General features: G+C 44.5%; 1 protein-coding gene across 1 annotated transcript in view; it reads right to left on the bottom strand.

Moving 5' to 3' along the window:
* The window catches only part of RPS6KC1 (ribosomal protein S6 kinase C1), a 97358-nt gene that overhangs the window by 57742 nt on the left and 21274 nt on the right, over positions 1-18342 (bottom strand). The window contains exons 4-7 of the mRNA XM_079968551.1: positions 10244-10359; positions 7771-7864; positions 6997-7053; positions 6226-6588 (exon numbers count right to left, since the gene is read on the bottom strand). Of these exons, the coding sequence (XP_079824677.1) occupies positions 6226-6588; positions 6997-7053; positions 7771-7864; positions 10244-10359 (630 nt within the window). The remainder of the gene's footprint in view (positions 1-6225; positions 6589-6996; positions 7054-7770; positions 7865-10243; positions 10360-18342) is intronic.

The following is an 18342-nucleotide window of genomic DNA, read 5'->3' as shown; positions in this document are numbered from 1 at the left end:
CTTGGATGGAGGGGTGTGTGATACTGTAGAAACTAGCCTGCCACTCACAGGTAAGATTTATGGGTTTGCTGCCTTGCCTACCTTTTCCTCTGGCCCCACACACTTGTGGCCCCCAGGAGGTTGCTCATAATGGAATGTGGCCCTCAACTCTGAAAAAGGTCCCGGCCCCTGGCCCCTTGACCATATATGGCCATTACCCATCCTTGACAACATAGCATTATGAATTCTATCATGCTTTGAATGCAGATCTCCCCAGGTTCAAACCCGGTGAGCTCCAGTTAAAAGGATGAGGTAGCAGGCAATGAGAGAATCCTCTTTCCACTACCCTGGGAAGCTGCTTCCAGTCCAAGCAGACAATACAGTGGTACCTCGGTTATCGAACAGCTCAGTTCACAAACAACTTGGAACCCGAATGCTGCAAAACCAGAAGTAGGTGTTCCAGTTTTCAAACTTTTTTTTTGGAAATCAAACGTGCTCCATTTTGAGTCCCCCTATGTTTCCTGTTGTGCTGCTAATTTGCGTCGCCCCATTCAAGCCTTCCATTTCCAACTGCAGTGTTCTGAGGTGATATTTGGAGCTTATATTTGGTGCTTTTGTTTTTGCTATTTATTTTGCGTTTTTTGTTTTGCGGCTTTTTCAGTTAATTTGTTTTTGTGACTGTGTGGGTCCCAGTTCAGCTACTGATGGATGGATTGAGTGAGTGAGTGAGTGAGTGAGTGCAGAAATGGATAAAAGCCCCCCATCCAAACAATGACTATCATCAGTGCAGGTAGGAATAAAACATTAATTTTAATTTTTATCATCTACAATACTGTTTTATTCATTGTATACTACAGTACATTAATTATTGCTTTCATTTTATGGATCAATGGTCTCGTTAGATAGTAAAATTCATGTTAAATTGCTGTTTTAGGAATTGTTTTTAAAAGTCTGGAACAGATTAATCCATTTTGAATTACTTTCTATGGGAAAGTGTGCCTTGGTTGGTTTTGGAACAGACTAATAATAATAATAATAATAATAATAATAATAATAATAATAATAATTTATTATTTTTACCCCGCCCATCTCGCTGGTTTCCCCAGCCACTCTGGGTGGCTTCCAACAAAGATTTAAAATACATTAAAATGTCACACATTAAAAACTTCCTTAAACAGGGCTGCCTTCAGATGTCTTCTAAATGTCAGGTAGTTGTTTATCTCTTTGACATCTGATGGGAGGGCGTTCCACCGGGTGGGTGCCACTACCGAGAAGGCCCTCTGCCTGGTTCCCTGTAGCGTTGCTTCTCGCAGTGAGGGAACCGTCAGAAGGCCCTTGGCACTGGACCTCAGTGTCCGGGCAGAACGATGGGGGTGGAGACGCTCCTTTAGGTATATTGGATCCAGGCCGTTTAGGGATTTAAAGGTCAGCACAAACACTTTGAATTGTGCTCGGAAACGTACTGGGAGCCAATGTAGGTCTTTCAGGACCGGTGTTATGTGGTCTCGACGGCTGCTCCCAGTCACCAGTCTAGCTTCCGCATTCTGGATTAGTTGTAGTTTCCGGGTCACCTTCAAAAGTAGCCCCATGTAGAGCACATTGCAGTAGTACAAGCGGGAGATAACCAGAGCATGCACCACTCTGGCAAGATAGTCCGCAGGCAGATAGGGTCTCAGCCTGCATGGAGCTGATAAACAGCTGCCCTGGACACAGAATTAACCTGCGCCTCCATGGACAGCTGTGAGTCCAAATGACTCCCAGGCTGTGCACCTGGTCCTTCAGGGGCACAGTTACCCCATTCAGGACCAGGGAGTCCTCTACACCAGCCCGCCCCCGTCCCCCAAGAATAGTACTTCTGTCTTGTCAGGATTCAACCTCAATCCATCAGCCGCCATCCATCCTCCAACTGATTAAGTTTGAGAACCAAGGTACCACTGTACTGGCCAAGGCAGTCAAACAGATTTTATTTATTTATTTGTGTATTTAATTGAATCTGTATACTGCTTAATTGTAAATAAAACCTCTGAGGATTTGGTATAAGGCAGCCTCCTATGTTTCCATACATCTGAATGCCTCTGAATGTTTTGGATCCTTTAGTTGAGACCCCTGCATTGCAGGGGGTTGGACTAGATGACCCTCAGGGTCCCAGGATTCTATGATTCCAAATAGTTTTCAAATCCAGCAGCCAACGGAATCATCAGCACCAGCATATTTTTTTTAAAAAAAAGTCTAGAGCACTATAAAAATCTGCTTCCCTTTTTTCTTTTTGTATTCTATTCTATCCTTTGGATAATAAACTAGGTGATTGTATGTGCACATGTTAGTTATGGAAAGGGAAGCAGATCCCCACTATACTAAACAAAGCAGGTGGGGAAGAGTCCTTTTAGCAACTTACAGATACGGTAAGAATAAATGCTGGTTGAGCTACTGAGAAAAGGCTGGGTTCATCTGATTTTCACACTAATGTTGCATGTTGGCAGGATGGCAACCATTTAGTAGCAAGAACTACTAAGGGCTCATATGCAAACCAATCTGAAGTTTTATTGCAGTCGTTTGGTATTTGATGCAAACTCCACTGAGGTAGAGAGGGGTCTTCTCAGGAGTTCCAAAAGTAAATGCTCATGAAAATATACCCCCTTCTATTGCACTGGCTGTGCTTAGGAGATCAAACATCTCTCAGATTATTATTATTAGAAGAAGAAGAAGAAGAGCTATGACGTGCTTTTTTGTCAGGGCATGCAGCCCCTTTGTGGCACAGGCAAACAAACTAGGAAGTATTCAACCAACCATAGTTTCCGGTTATGTCCAAACTAGGGGACTACGGTTACCAGTTTCAGAGAAGTCAGGATATTAAACCATGGTGTGAAGTTCATTGTTTACCACTGCTTATTAATTTACATACCACTTGCCTGCCCAAATGGCTGTCAAGTACAGTGGTACCTCAGGTTAAGAACTTAATTCATTCTGGAGGTCTGTTCTTAACCTGAAACTGTTCTTAACCTGAAGCACCACTTTAGCTAATGGGGCCTCCCACTGCCGCTGCACAATTTCTGTTCTCATCCTGAAGCAAAGTTCTTAACCCAAGGTATTATTTCTGGGTTAGCGGAGTCTGTAACCTGAAGCGCATGTAGCCTGAAGCATATGTAACCCGAGGTACCACTGTATAAAATCAATTATAAAGTCCATACATAATCAAAAGCAGCTTTGAATTTCCTGGTTTGTTACCAAACTGAAATTGATAGTTTCCCAGTTCAAGGGGCGGGGGGACTGGAAGCTTGTGGCTAATTAGAGGCTTCCCAGTTTGATAGTGGGTTGCCCAAATTCGCTCCCACACTTACGGCAAAAGGCTTGTTCATATCTCAGTATATTAAGTCAAGTAATAATCACCTGAACGGGCAACGCTGTACCCCTTAAACTCACTACATGTACAGCATATGTAATGTCACCATGAGATTCTTGCAAGAGGACATGAGAAGTGGCCTTTTGGACTATATAAATTATAAAACTTAATGCTGTGAACTAAAGGAGACAGCAGTTAAGAGGCTATTACACTATTACAGGGATATGGCACTGATCGGAGTCAATGGAAAGGAGAGATTTCTGCAAGGCACACCGCGAAGTAAAGTGCTCTAGATCAACTGATAGCAGAAATCATTAAGAGCAAAGATAAAAATCAAGAAGCGGTGCTTTGGGGTTTTTTTGTTCTCCGTGTTGCAACTGAAGTTTGGAAGCTACAAATCCTACTTACTTGGCGCCACCATGTGGCAATAATCTGTATTGTCACTTTTTCCATCAATGGAGAATGGAAACTTGTTCACAAGCAAAAACATACCAGCACTTGTGTAAGTCTCCTGACACAAGCCCACTAGGAAGGATAAATCCATAGGAAGCTTCCTATTAATGCAGATATGTAAATTCTGCAAGAATGCACTGTTTCTCATGCACCCACATCATTTTCGACAGACATTAACACATAAGAAGAGCTCTGCAGGATCTGACCAACAGCCCGTCTAGTCCAGCATCCTGTTCTTACAGTGGCCAACCCGATGCCTGTGGAAAGCCAACTATGCAGGACATGAGAACAACAGCATCTCCCTTCTCATGTTCTCCAGCAACTGGTGTTCGGCACAGAAGCAGAAAATAGTTATCATGGTTTGTAGCCGTTGATAGGATTAGACTAATGAAAGGAGGATAAGACTTTTCCAAAGCCATCCAAGCTGGTGGTTCCATCACTACCTGGCTGTGCGGTTCTGGAATGCTTACACATAAAGGTTGAAAAGCCAGGGTCTGTAGTGCTCAAACCTCACCCATTTAATAATATAAGAAACCGAAATGCGGGAGGGAAGCCCTGCTTGAGTGGAGCCTAGCCTGCGCTTACTGAGATCATTCAACCCTAGAAATATTTTGAAGAAAGGGAACGAATGGATGAGGTTGAGGAAGCCACGAACTGTAAAGTTTCTGGTTTCAGCTAATGTTCCAAGGGAAAGGATTCCTCTAACTCAGGGGAACTTGAGTTTTAAGTAGCCCCTGTGTGGACTTGACAGCATCAAGAAGGCCCTCTTCGCCTATAACCTGGGAAGGGAGTTTTTTGGGAATATAGGCAAAAAGGATACATATCCGCAACAGGGGCATAACTTTGGCCAGCTTGCCTACTGCAGAAGCACGTTCAACTGAGCTGCACAGCCTTCTCCCCTAGATCAAGCTCGGAGGAAGCCCGCTCCGAAAACCAACATGAGGCAGGATACAGATTCCTATGGGGCTGATTAACTGCCGGGAGCAGCTGTGATCTGTGGACAGCTGCCCCACGCTGAGCCTCTGAAATGCAGGTGACAGCTTCTCAGTGAAATACCCTCAGGCCCTGGAGTGGCTCCACCCACCCAGGCTGGTCTACGGATCCTCCTGGGCAGAAAGCTATGGAAGAAGCTTCTTGTTCCAGTTGAAGAACAAACACTTCCTGAGCTCTGACGTACAGTATATTCCCATATCCTTTCATTGCCCTTCAGTCCTGACCCCTGGGTTGTTCTCCTCAGTCCTACCTCCTGCTTCGTCCTTTGACCCCAAGCCTTCTCCATCCCACTGCTCCTGGTTCATTTCTGGCCGGCATCCAAGCACCAACAGTGACACAGTCCCTTTCCTCCTCTCCAAGGCAGTTAAAGCATATAATATGACTTTTTGCTTTAATCACGATGTTTAGCTTGTTTTTTTGGTTGTTGCTTTGTTATCAGTGTTTTATGGACTGTTAATAGTTTTTACACTGATGATTTGCTAATTATTCCATTTGTTTTGTGCTGCATTTGTGATGTTCTGTTACGTTCCATCATATGCTCCTTCTCTTTATTGTTTGTAAGCCGCTTTTGGGATTCATTTGAAAGGTATGCAGCCTAGAAACACAATAAATCAAATCAAATTGATTTTGCAACAGCAGGAGTCAGAAGATAACGACACCAAGGAATGGCCACACTTGTGAGTAGTCAGAGGCCATGTTCAGGGCTACCGATGGACAGAAGAGACAGGATTACAGTGGTACCTCGGGTTAAGTACTTAATTCGTTCTGGAGGTCTGTTCTTAACCTGAAACTGTTCTTAATCTGAAGCACCACTTTAGCTGGGGCCTCCTGCTGCCGCTGTGCCGCCGCTGCACGATTTCTGTTCTCATCCTGAAGCAAAGTTCTTAACCCGAGGTAATGTTTCTGGTTTAGCGGAGTCTGTAACCTGAAGCGTATGTAACCTGAAGCATATGTAACCCAAGGTACCACTGTAGATGGTTTGATCTAGCGGGGCTACTCTGATATCCTCACAGGGCGGTTTTCAATTTACACCACAGATAAGGAACCCATAGTTCTCCAAACTTCCCAAATCCCATCAGCCCTAACCAGCATGGCCAGTGGTCAAGGATCATGAGAGTTGCAAGACCGGCAACATTTAAGAAGTTGCAAGTCCCCCCCATTCCTACTTTATGCCAAACCTAGTTCAAGACAAACAGGCTTAATAATTTAGGTGGACTCTTTTGAGCACTTAGCAAACTAGCTATGCAAACACAATGCAGCTATTGACTGGGATGCTGAGTTTGCTCCCATTGGCAGGAGAATCCCCTGGACAGAGTTCCACACATGGGATCTTCCAACCGGCGGAAGAGAAGAGGCAACTCTCAACTGAGATTGAGACATCTGGAGGGCAGCAGGCTGGCGAAAGCTAAACCAAGTCAACAAGAAACGCAGCCAAAAAAACACAGTAAGTAAAACCATACCTTGCACCCCTTCCAGGAGCAGATCCACTCCTTTCCTATAAAAGCCAAAGGCAGCCTCATAGTCTTCCTCTTCCTCCTTCTTCAAGGCCAGCTTTATCAGCTCCCCTGCCTTGTCCAGGTAGTCTCGCCTGCCAAGCTTGGCCTTTAAGCTCCCAGTGAACAGGCCCCGGCTCTCCCTCTCGCCATCGGGTTTGCTCCATTCGTGGTCCGAAACGGCAGAGGCTTGCGCCAGCGGTTCGGCAGGAAAGCTGAGGCTGAAGGATCTGCTGGGGGAATTCTGGTTAGATGCCATTCCATCATCTAACTCAGCAAGAGAGTCCACATCAACGGTCAAAGAGATCAGGTCGCTGTCGCTTGAGAAACCTGAAGGGCAGAAGGAGAATGGAGTTGGGAAAGAATCTGGTGGGTCATCTAGTCCAGAGGTAGCCAAAATGGCATCCTCCACCCGCGGGCAAATCATGGCTACCAGAGGGTCCAATTTGGCCAGTGAGACCCATGTCCTAGTGTCAATCAGGTGATGTCACTGGGTGATGTCAGCTGATAGGCAAGGAGATTGAAGTCTCCACTCATCCACTGGTGAGCAGACAGTTCAGTCCTGCTGGGTGCTGCTTCACCAGTACATTTTCTGAGGGGAACGCACTGGCAAAGAAGATCCCTCCCTCCCCACATGGCACAATCCAAGACTTCAGCTAATCGCAGAAGCAACGATCAGCACGACGCTGCTGCGTTCGCGACCCAAAGTCAAATCGACCATTCCTTACTCACGCTTACCTCCATACTCTGACTGGCTGAGTGTCACGTCATCGAGGAGACCGGCATCCTTCCGAGCTTGAAACCAAAGGTGGGGAGGAGAGGGGAAATATATAGAAAGGAAAGTGGGTGAGTTTCTGTAGCCCAAGACAAGTCACAACTCTTGAAATGACGCCTGCATGTGTTATAACTGGGATACTGAACCTTTTCTCTAATCTGTGTAGAAATCAAATGACCTTGGCCGCATTCAAACTCAAAGCACAATAATACACCGCTTTAAACAGTTGTGGGGGAAGCCATGAGTTTTTAAAATGGTAGCACAGCACTTTAAATGGTGTGAGAAAAAGGGTCTGAGAAACCAACCCCTCGCTAACTAAAACAATATAAATGAATCACATGCTTGTTAAAGACATTGCAGATATGCCAAACTACAGACTTGCAGCCTGGTCCTAGCCACTGTTGCTCAGAGTTCCCACACTTTTTTAACAGGGCTTATACCCTAAGCAAGCATGCCTAGGGGCACAAGTGTTAGAAATGCCTTTTACAGAAAGACAGCTGCATTAAGGTATCTCAAGCTCTGGCATTAGCAGGTTTTATCCCATATCAGCGAAGAGTGGCAGGGTTTGGGACTCCATGCATGCTAAAAATTACAGCTGAAATGCTAATGCTGCCATCTAGAGGAGATGAAGAGGGAAAAGGTGCACTTTTACATTCCTTGACTATGCTATAAATCACCCTACTTGGTAAACTTGGGCTGGAGACAAAATTACAAGAGGTAACACAGTGGGAGCCAACCTTCAGAACTGCAGACCGACAGGCTGTCTGTCAGGGAATCCGACAGAGGATCTGCAGGGCCAATCAATTCAGACCCAGCATGTACTTCTCCATCCTTGAAAGAGAAAAAGAAATTAGGACTTATTTAACTGTTACTTACTATGAATTAACGCAACTTCCACTTTCACCAAGAAAAAGAAAAGAGCTATAGAAAAACGTGGCCCAGTCACAGAGGCTTCACACTCTCCCCATTCAAAACCTAACTTCTTAAATAAAAGGCTCACTCATATTTTCACCCATCTGGGGAAAGGAAAAGTTATACCTCCCCTCCCCACACTGGAAGCCCCCCACAACTGAATGGTATTTTTTTAAGCTCATAGTTGCCAACTACATATTTATTGAGTGTGTGGTTTAGCCCTAAGTATCTAGCAACTATAAGCAACACATTCTAAGCAGCCTTCTCGGTGAAGAAAAATATCATTTACTTTAATAATAATAATAATAATAATAATAATAATAATAATAATAATAATAATTTATTATTTATACCCCGCCCATCTGGCTGGGCTTCCCCAGCCACTCTGGGCGGCTTCCAACACAATATTAAAATACAGTAATGCATCAAACATTAAAAGCTTCCCTAAACTTTAAATCACCTTGCTTGCCTGCAACCCTATTCCACAAAAGAGAGCAGTTCTGAAGTGTGAGTGGAATTCTGGCTGCACCCAAGTGTCTCCTTTGCAGGCATATTCCCATTCATTCATATATTGAGTGATATAGAACACACCAGCACCTCTTGCAATTCATGGGAGATACATAGGTAGCTACTTAGACATGATGGCTAGCTATGACAGCCTCCACTGTCGGAAGTAGTATGACTCCGGACACCAAGATGCTGGGCATTGCAAAAGGGGAGAGTGCTGTTGCACGCAGACTTCCTCCTTGCAGGCTTCCCACGGGCATCTGGTCGGCCATTTTGAGAACAGGGTGCTGGACTACATGAGCCTTTGGTCTGATCCAGGTAGAGCTCTTCCGAACGTCCTACTGACCATGCTAACTGCGCAAGGGTTCCCAGAATCTGGTATATGGGTGTTTAAAGACAGGCACATGCCATTCATGCCTACATGTATAGGAAATGAATGGTATCCCTAGCTAGCAGGACCGGTTGTCAGGGATGATGGGAACTGTAGTCCAGAAACAGCTGGAGACCCAGGTTTGGGAAACTCTGCTTTGAGCTTTCACAAATGCAGGCAAACCAAGGTTCAGAGCTGTATTTCCTAACACCACTTCATTTATTTTTAAAAATAATTTTTTAATTGATTTTCCAATATTGACCCAATATTACCACAGTTTTGCCAATTATGCAGATTCCAATTAATGTCAAAATAATTCCAATTGATTCCAAATTTATACAATTTAATCAAAGTGGTTGAATTATAAAGCCCTTGGCCACTAACACCACTTTAAATAATCATGGTTTCCCAAAATAATTATGGGAACTGTAGATTGTCTAGGATACTTAGTTGTTAGGAGACCCCTCTCTGCCTCCCAGTTTTTATAATTCCCAGAGTTCTTGTGAAGAGGGATTGACTGTTAAGCCACTCTGAAAATTGCATCTCTGTGAGGGAAATAAGGGTCTCCTAACAACTCTCAGAATCCCTGCAACAGGGTGAGCTCCCATTGCTCAGTCCCAGCTCCTGCCAACCTAGCAGTTCGAAAGTATATCAAAGTGCAAGCAGATAAATAGGTACCGCTCTGGCGGGTAGATAAACAGCGTTTCCGTGCGCTGCTCCTGTTTCGGTGCTCCGTTGTGCCAGAAGCGGCTTAGTCATGCTGGCCACATGACCTGGAAAAACTGTCTGCGGACAAACATTGGCTCCCTCGGCCAGTAAAGCGAGATGAGCGCCGCAACTCCAGAGTCGTTCATGACTGGACTTAACTGTCAGGGGTCCTTTACCTTTACAATTTTAACAACTCTCAGAACCAGGGCTTTTTTTCAGCCAGAACTCAGATCAGGCAGCTCTCAGGTGGGCACCACTGCCATGATAAGAGAACAAGTGGGGCATTCACAGTTCCAGCACCTCTTTTTCTAGAAAAAATAGCACTGCTCAGAACCCTTAACAAGCTACAGTTCCCAGAATCCTTTGGGGGAAGCCATGACTGCTTGAAGTGGTATGATACTACTTTAAAGGTATGGTGTGGGTGTGGCTTAAGTTCTACTCAAGAGTAGACCCACTGAAATTAATGGACCTAACTTACTAGGTTTCTTTCATTTCAATGGGTCTACCCTGAGCCCATCTGGGCCAAATGCCACCCCACATATAAACCCGTTTAAAATGGGTTCCTCCTCCTCCCTCCTTCCCTAGGGGAGACCCTGTTTATGTCGCCTTGACCTGACTCTCAAAAGAGTAGCTGCCTTAAAGAGCGAGGCTGTTGCTTATTCTGCCTAGTGGCATCACTGACGAGGCGTGGAGCGGCTCAGAAGTTATTTAACCTTAAAGAAATCTTCAAGCTGCTTGCTGTTAAAGAGCGCCGGGATGTTGGCAGAGAACTGAAGCAAGTCTTCTGCGCACTGTCTCCTCTCTTCAATCACACTTTCTTCAAATCGCCCTGAAACATAAATAGCATCAACATTCTGAGAAACAATTAAGCCTTTTCCTTGCTTTATAAAAAAAAACACCAAAAAAACCCCACCACCCTACGAGAAGAAAGCCCCGCATCTATCAAGACGCATGATCGCTTTGGGAGACAGTGACAAGCTTCACACTTCTCAAAATGCCCCCTACAATCCTGCCTTCTGCAATCAAATGATATAATCTGGCAGCGGCTCGCAGAACCCAAGATTCCACCCTCCTTAAAAGACGTGCGAAGCAACACTCCAGATTAGCCAAGAGACACAAGCATATGTCCATCAGTTTCCAGAAGCTAAATGTTCTAATCCTCCTTGTCACATTATGGATGGCCACGTTCTGCCTTAGCTACGGGCCTAACCCTGCGCAGACTGGATCGCCACCTAGCAAGGCTCTAACTGCATGTGTTAAGTCAATGACACGATTGCTAAAATTAAATACCGGGCGCCAATGGGATTCTTCTTCTTTTTTTTAATTTCCCTTCCGCTAATGGTAATTGCTGCACCAGGATTGGAGTGGAGGGGGGCCGATTTTACGGAGTTTGCAGCTGGAGAGGGAAAGATTCTATTTCACCTTCCTGAACGCTGCAATCTTGGTACCAGGTGTGGGTCTCCCCCCAGACAGTTATTTAATTTTTAAAGACACACAGCGCGATTACTAATCACATCATTAACATCACACGTAGTTGGGCCCTCAGCTAACATAAAGGCAGAGGCTTGGATGGATGTTGAGTGGAACTCTGCTTATGGGACGCTCCCATCGGAAGGAAAGGCAATTTTCGCCCGAATTCCCTCTCCCACCTGCAGCCCCTGTGTATCCCAACCCCCCAACCCGGAAATCTGCTCCGGAGGGCTGGAGGACTGCCCAGAACAGTTGGAGGTACAGGAGCTGCTGGGGAAAATGGGAATAGTCAGAAACTGGCACCTTCTCCCCCCATCAAAGAGAGACCCCACTGGATTAAAAGTTATTATGTGAATAGGAGTCCTCCCCTCCACAGAAATGTTCTAGTCATTTTTTTTATTATTATTATTTTGTTCCCAAAAAGTGTGGTTCATTGCAATATATATGTATTCCGTATCTGTTGTCTGATTTTGACAATTTTGAGATAAGACAGAGTTATGAGATTTGCAGCGGCAGCCCAAAAGCGGAGGGAAAAACTAATGGAGGCTAATATGGCAAAGCACGATAATTTAATTGGATGATTTGATTTAAACATTTATCTGGATGCCTTTAAATGTATCAGCTCTCTTGACCATTTGTACTCCAATGCGTATCTTTGTTTTATTCTTTTGTCATCTTTTGTATGTTGAATATATTTAGTAGTAGTATTTTGGTCTGTTTTAATCTAAAGATAATATTAACAGTGCACATTTCATTTCATTTTTTCTGTGGTTAATATGACCATGATGGCCACAAAACGGCCACAACACAAAACGGTAGTAATATTTATATTCTGAAATGCTCCATAAATACTTTGTCTTTCGCATTGGGTGATGAATTCAGCTTTCTGAACCCTGCCAGCCTTCATTGTGGGGGTGAGAGGGTGAGCTTTTATACCTTGGCTGGATCTACACAGATATAAAAAACACTATGGGGAGAAAAGCTATAAAAAAAAAATACAGCTCCCAATTGATATTTTCACAGACTTTGTATTTCTGCTCTACAGCAGGAACTGGTGTCACATTTTTATGATGCATTTATAACATTATAAATTCACCTGTGTAGCTAAGATGATGATGATGATGATGATGATAGCAATTATTTATTTATTTATTTATTTATTTATTTATTTATTTATTCATTCATTCATTCATTCATTCATTCATTCATTTCCCGCCCATCTGGCTGGGTTTCCCCAGCCACTCTCAGAAGCTTCCAACAAAATATTGAATATACAATAAAACATCAGACATTAAAAACTTCCCTAAACTAGGCTGCCTTTAGATGTCTTCTAAAGGTCAGATAGTTGTTTATTTCCTTGACATCTGATGGGAGGACGTTCCACAAGGCAGGCGCCACTACCGAGAAGGCCCTCTGCCTGGTTCCCTGTAACTTTGCTTCTCACAGTGAGGGAACCACCAGAAGGCCCTTAGAGCTGGACCTCAGTGTCCGAGCTGAACAATGGCGGTGGAAATGCTCCTTCAGCTATACTGGACCAAGGCCATTTAGGGCTTTAAAGGTCAGCACCAACACTTTGAATTGTGCTCGGAAACATACTGGGACCCAACGTAGGGAGCCAATGTCCCTTATCTTTGCAGAAATAGACTTGAAAGGCTCTGGGTAACGCCTGACAAAATCTTACAGGAGTGGCCAAGTTCCAGCCATCATGGAAGCAGTTTGAGGGCTTTGCATTGCTTCTCACACTTCCACATAACTAACAGAAACAGATTTCCCCAACCCTGATGGAAAGACACTTTTATTTATATCGTAGCTGTAATGTTCCTTGGTTATGCTATTTTCCGTGCAATGTATCTCTTTGGGGAAAAATATTAAAAATATAACCTTTAAAAAAGAATGAGACAGATGCATGGAAGGTAAGCTTCAGGTTGTGTTTTTTCCGGGTTACAGACGCGCCGAAACCCGGAAGTAACCCGTTCTGGTACTTCCGGGTTTCGGCGCGTTTCAGCGGTCACGCATGCGCAGAAGCGCCGAATCGCAACCCGCACTTGCACAGACGCGGCGCTGCGGGTTGTGAATGTGCCTCCCATGCGGATCACGTTCGCAACCAGAGCGGCCACTGTACACTGAAACAGCCCTCCAAGGACTTTTCACTGTAGTGTCATAATCAGTGTTCGAAATGGCGCATTTTGCACCTGGTTATCAGCCACTTGTGACCAAGTGAAGATGCCTGGGCGCCAGGTGGCATCCGACATCTCCATCATCTGGAGGTGCCTGCCTCAAGAATCCTTGGATCTGGACTGTTTTCACACACTAATAACCACACCCTGTAGAATTCTATCCATTATATTTTATCTGTACAATCAGAATGAATTGCAGGAACCAAAGTGCTTCTTCTGTGCAGCCTCAGCAGGAGCACTGAACAATGTCATGGTTGTCACTTGTCTTCACTTACCCCACCCCACTGCCCCGCTCACAGTTGTGAAGAATGTTCTTACGTTATGAATGGTCCGTGTCACCATTAAAAGAGAGGGGTAGGAATAGGCCAAGATATTTGTGGATTGTCCCTGGGTTAAGTGGCTTTTCTTCATTAAGTTCTCCAAGTTCTCAACCTGTGGGTCCCCAGATGTTGTTGGACTACAACTCCCACCATCCCTCACCACTGGTCATGCTGGCTAGGAATGATGGGAGTTGTAGTCCAAGAACATCTGGGAACCCACAGGTTGAGAAACACTGCGCCTAGCTCAAGTTTGTCATCTGAACTAGCCAGATGTTTAACTGAGAATCAATCACAGCCAGTCCATCATTTGAAAAATAAGACTTTACAGCCAGCTTGCCCAAAAATGGCAACTAGACATTTAGTTTTGGCGACTAAAACCCTGGTTTTAGGAGCCATTTGGTGCCTGGTTTTTATATCTGACTTTCTAACACGGGTCAGATAGAAAAGACTACACCACTTACTATGGCCAGTTCACTTCGGCCATTTAGAAAAGTTGCAGAGTCTGGGGTTTTCAAGAGGACTTTTGCCTCTGAGTGAGGGAGATGCATTATTGCTCTGTGCCACATTGACTAGGATCACTGCTTGTCATTGTGTATTAGCTGTCTCTTCAATGAATGAATAAAGCAGGAGCAGCCAATGTGGTATCCTGCAGATGTTGTGACACCACAACTCCCATTATCCCTCAGCATTGGCCATTCTGGCTGGGGCTGGCGTGAGCTGCAGAGACCAAGTTGTAGATGGAAAGGATCTTTCGTGTAACATTTGTAATCATTCAAAAGCCACCTGGAGAGAGCCTCACAAGGAAGGGGAACAGGAATTTAAAATACTGATTAAGGCTACCCTCTGACACGCACACTTAGGAGTAACTCAGGGGCACTCACTTTTGAGTAGGTGCGTACGGGGTTGTAAGTTACTTTGCTGAAGCCAGATCTGGGAGCAGGACCAAAGATCAAAGAAAGCTGAGCAGCTGGGTCTATTGTCATTAACTTTTGGTTTCCAAGCTCTGTGCCAGCATTGTCTAACCGGTGGAGAAGGTGGAAAACTCCAAGCAAAATTCAGGAAAGCAGCATGAGCTCTTTCCTCATCATCAAAGGGTTCTTATAACCCCGTGGTGCACAGGTCTCTACTGTAGCAGCACCGAAAGAACAATACATTGGCTTTCCATCTTTGAAACTTTGTGGGAACGGGGGACTTCTTAGCTCTCCACCCATTTTGCAAAGAGGAACAGGGTGCAGAGAGAAAAGAATGTAGCAGCTCTTCCGGACTGCAGAAGTATTTAGAAAACATTTATTCAAGTCGCTTTGTGGCTACAGAGGTGAGGAGAGGAGAATGGGCACACTCTGGCTTCCCTCATCACCCAGAGAACTAAGCCTTGCTGGAAGTGGGCTGCCTTTTTGAGATTATTCCCATAAAGGGAAGATCAGCTTGACCCCTAGTAGTTTTTGAAGGCTTAACAACTTGCCTCGCGATGTAAGGACTGGAACTCATGTTTAGGTTCATGTACATGGCCTGCAGATGTTTGGTGGGCTCTGGTCCAGTGGTAACCAGCACTGCCTTCCACGCTACAGCCTTTTCTTTCAACGTGGGGTACTTAGGTTAACTGTTCTGTGGATATTCTGTGGATATTCTAGACAGGGCTAGCCAACATGGTATCCTCTAAATAGAGAGCCAGTGTGGTGTAGTGGTTAAGAGCGGTAATCTCGTAATCTGGGGAACCAGGTTCGCGTCTCCGCTCCTCCACATGCAGCTGCTGGGTGACCTTGGGCCAGTCACACTTCTTTGACGTCTCTCAGCTCCACTCACCCCACAGAGTGTTTGTTGTGGGGGACGAAGGGAAAGGAGAATGTTAGCCGCTTTGAGACGCCTGAAGGGGAGTGAAAGGCAGGATATCAAATCCAAACTCTTCTTCTTCTTCTAAATGGATCCCAACCCCCATCATCCCTGACTGGGAAGGTCTACAGAACAAAGGAGCAGGTAACAATAGGTTTTCGTCCCTATTTTGTGTTAGAAAATGTCTTGAAAGCAGGGGAATTAGTTTTTGCTTTTTCAAAAAATAAATGAGAAAACTAACGAGCAATAACTGTCAAGCGCATCGCCTTAATTTTACTATTCCAAATGCGCAAAACAATCCAGTCTTACTCTCATCCTTCCAAATATTTGTCCGCCCTTCTATTGGGCTCTCGCTCTTGCCAATTCTTGTTCCCAATGCAAGCTGTTGTTAAACACACACACACACACACACACACACACACACACATCCAAAACCCACAAAACCCAATCACGACGTTGAATATTTTACAACCTCTGCTTGAGCAGAGAAATTAAACAATGCCACTTTCAGAGCACATTTTACCCAGGATTCTAATCTTGCTCATGCAACTCAATAAAAGCATCCAGAGAGGTAAGGAGATGATGGTTTGAAGAGGGGGGGGACTGTTTTATTCATCATTGCTTCCTTTAGGGAACTCCTCAGAATTGCTGTATTATTACAAGCATGCTGGAAAATTCCATTAGAGAAATGGGACCTGCAACAAAATGTTGCAACATCAAGTGCTCCTGTTCAGAGCACCAGCCAGCCAGCCATGACCTCTTCCAAGACACCCCATTCCACCCTCCCTGCTTCCACCACCACCAACAGACACCCAATACCCCATGCTCCCTGAGCATGATCAGTCCTCATTGAGCTGATCTGTGCTTCTGCCAACCTTGAAACTCCTCCAAGCCTGCCAGCATCTTCCTCTGGGGTATAGATGGTGCTATTTTGGCTATCTGAGGATCAGCAGTTGGAAAAACAAGCCCACCTTTTTTAGTAAAATAGAAGAGGACATTCATCCAATTCCCAAGTTCGCAAATTTCTCTGGGGAGAGGGAGCCCTAATACTTCAGATTTGGAAGGCAAATGTAAAATTAACATGGGGGATAAATGGGGTACCTACCATGAGCGATTAGATTTTTCAGAAGGAAAGCCAAAAATGAAAAAATTAGAAGAGATGAAAGAATATGTGCCAGACTGGCTAAATTATTATCCAATTAATTCAAAATTTTCAAAAGGGATACATGACAAATCTGAAGAAACATGAATTGTGTAGGCTGTTTATGTTGGCCAGATTTAACATGTTTCCCTCGGTGGTAGTGAGAGGAAGATATTTAGCTATCCCAGAATCTGAGCGTCTCTGCAAATGCAGGAAAAAGGAACTCGATACTCTAGAACATATATTCTTCTCCTGTGATTTTGGCAGTTATGCCAGAATACAACTATATGAGGCCCTAAAATTCAATAAACAGATTTGTACTCAACCAACTGTCCAGGACATGCTGGCGGACAGCGATGATCAGATTACTTTAATAGTGGCCGAATTTTTAAGAGCTGTCCATGATGAAAGAATGGGCCATGATAAAGAGACTTAGTGGTTTTTAATGGTAGGTGTCGTTGCTGTGTTGTATTATTATTTTATATTAAATTGTATTAAATTATTCATGTAAATTGATCAATTTCTGGGAGTTAAGAATAGGACTAGGATAAATTGTGTTTGCTGTACCCGTATTTTATACAGTTTGTATATGTTGTTTGTCAATGTGTGGTGCCCTATGCCTAATAAAGGATTTTGAACTTAATTCAAAATTTAAGGCAAAAAACAACAACTGGGATTTAGAGAACAATCACTTTCAATGGCATCCCCATATCTTATTCTTATTCTTTATTAAATTTGTTAGCTGCTTTGCCTTGCAAGGCAATCCAAAGCGACTTACAAACCTGCCCTTACCAGCCAACTGTACCAACTAGGACGGAATAATACTTGCCGACTTAGATGTTTTAATACTGCTACCCTCCATGAGCAGCACATGCCTCTCACAATGGCTGGCATAATCAACAACAATGATAAACAACAATGAAGCAGTTTAACACAACCAATTGTTTATACAGTTTGCGAAAAGCTGTAAAAAAAAAAGTCACAATCTCACCAGCTAATGTGGCAATCAGAATGCTTTCCTAAGCAGGAAGATTTTGTCTACCCTCTGAAAGATCAATGATAAAAGGAAGCCAGCCAGATGTCCCTCTCTGGGGAGGGGATTCCCAAGGGAAAGAGTCATTGGGGAAAAGGTTTGGGATCTCCCATCCACACAACAATGGGGGGGGCAGGGCCTCCTGATTTTAATGAACTTTAGAGCCTAGGACTTGCCTATCAGAAGGTCGGCGGTTCGAATCCCCGCAACGGGGTGAGCTCCCGTTGCTCGGTCCCTGCTCCTGCCAACCTAGCAGTTCGAAAGCACATCAAAGTGCAATTAGATAAATAGGTACCGCTCCAGCGGGAAGGTAAACGGCATTTCCGTGCACTGCTCTGGTTCGCCGGAAGCGGCTTAGTCATGCTGACCACATGACCCGGACGCTGTACGCCGGCTCCCTCGGCCAATAAAGCGAGATGAGCGCCGCAACCCCACAGTCGGCCACGACTGGACCTAATGGTCAGGGGTCCCTTTACCTTTACCTAGGTGAATAAAAGGCAGGAGATGCTCTAGAACTTTTAGTGCATAGTGTAGCTGACCATCTGAAAAATCAGTATTTTCATTGAAAGCCAGGACAAAAAGTATACAGGTGTATATAGGATATCTGCACCATCTGAACTATGTGCTACATAACTTCCGACACGTGGCAGAGAACTTAGCCAAATATACATGGGAAAGTGCATACTCTAATATCGTCAAACATGTTTTCTATACATATAATGAAAATCTACGAATGTTATCACACTGCAGTTCACTTGGCCACAGACAGGTGGGGCAGTGAACTGCACCATGAGGACAAACTGGGCTCTCAGGCATGCTATGGGGGGTGGGCAAGAAGGGA

This window comes from Podarcis cretensis (genome assembly GCF_951804945.1).
Source record: "Podarcis cretensis genome assembly, chromosome: 3".
NCBI classification, from domain to species: Eukaryota; Metazoa; Chordata; class Lepidosauria; order Squamata; family Lacertidae; genus Podarcis; species Podarcis cretensis.
The sequence above is the reverse complement of the archived record's forward strand: the minus strand, read 5'-3'. Positions and strand labels throughout refer to the sequence as shown.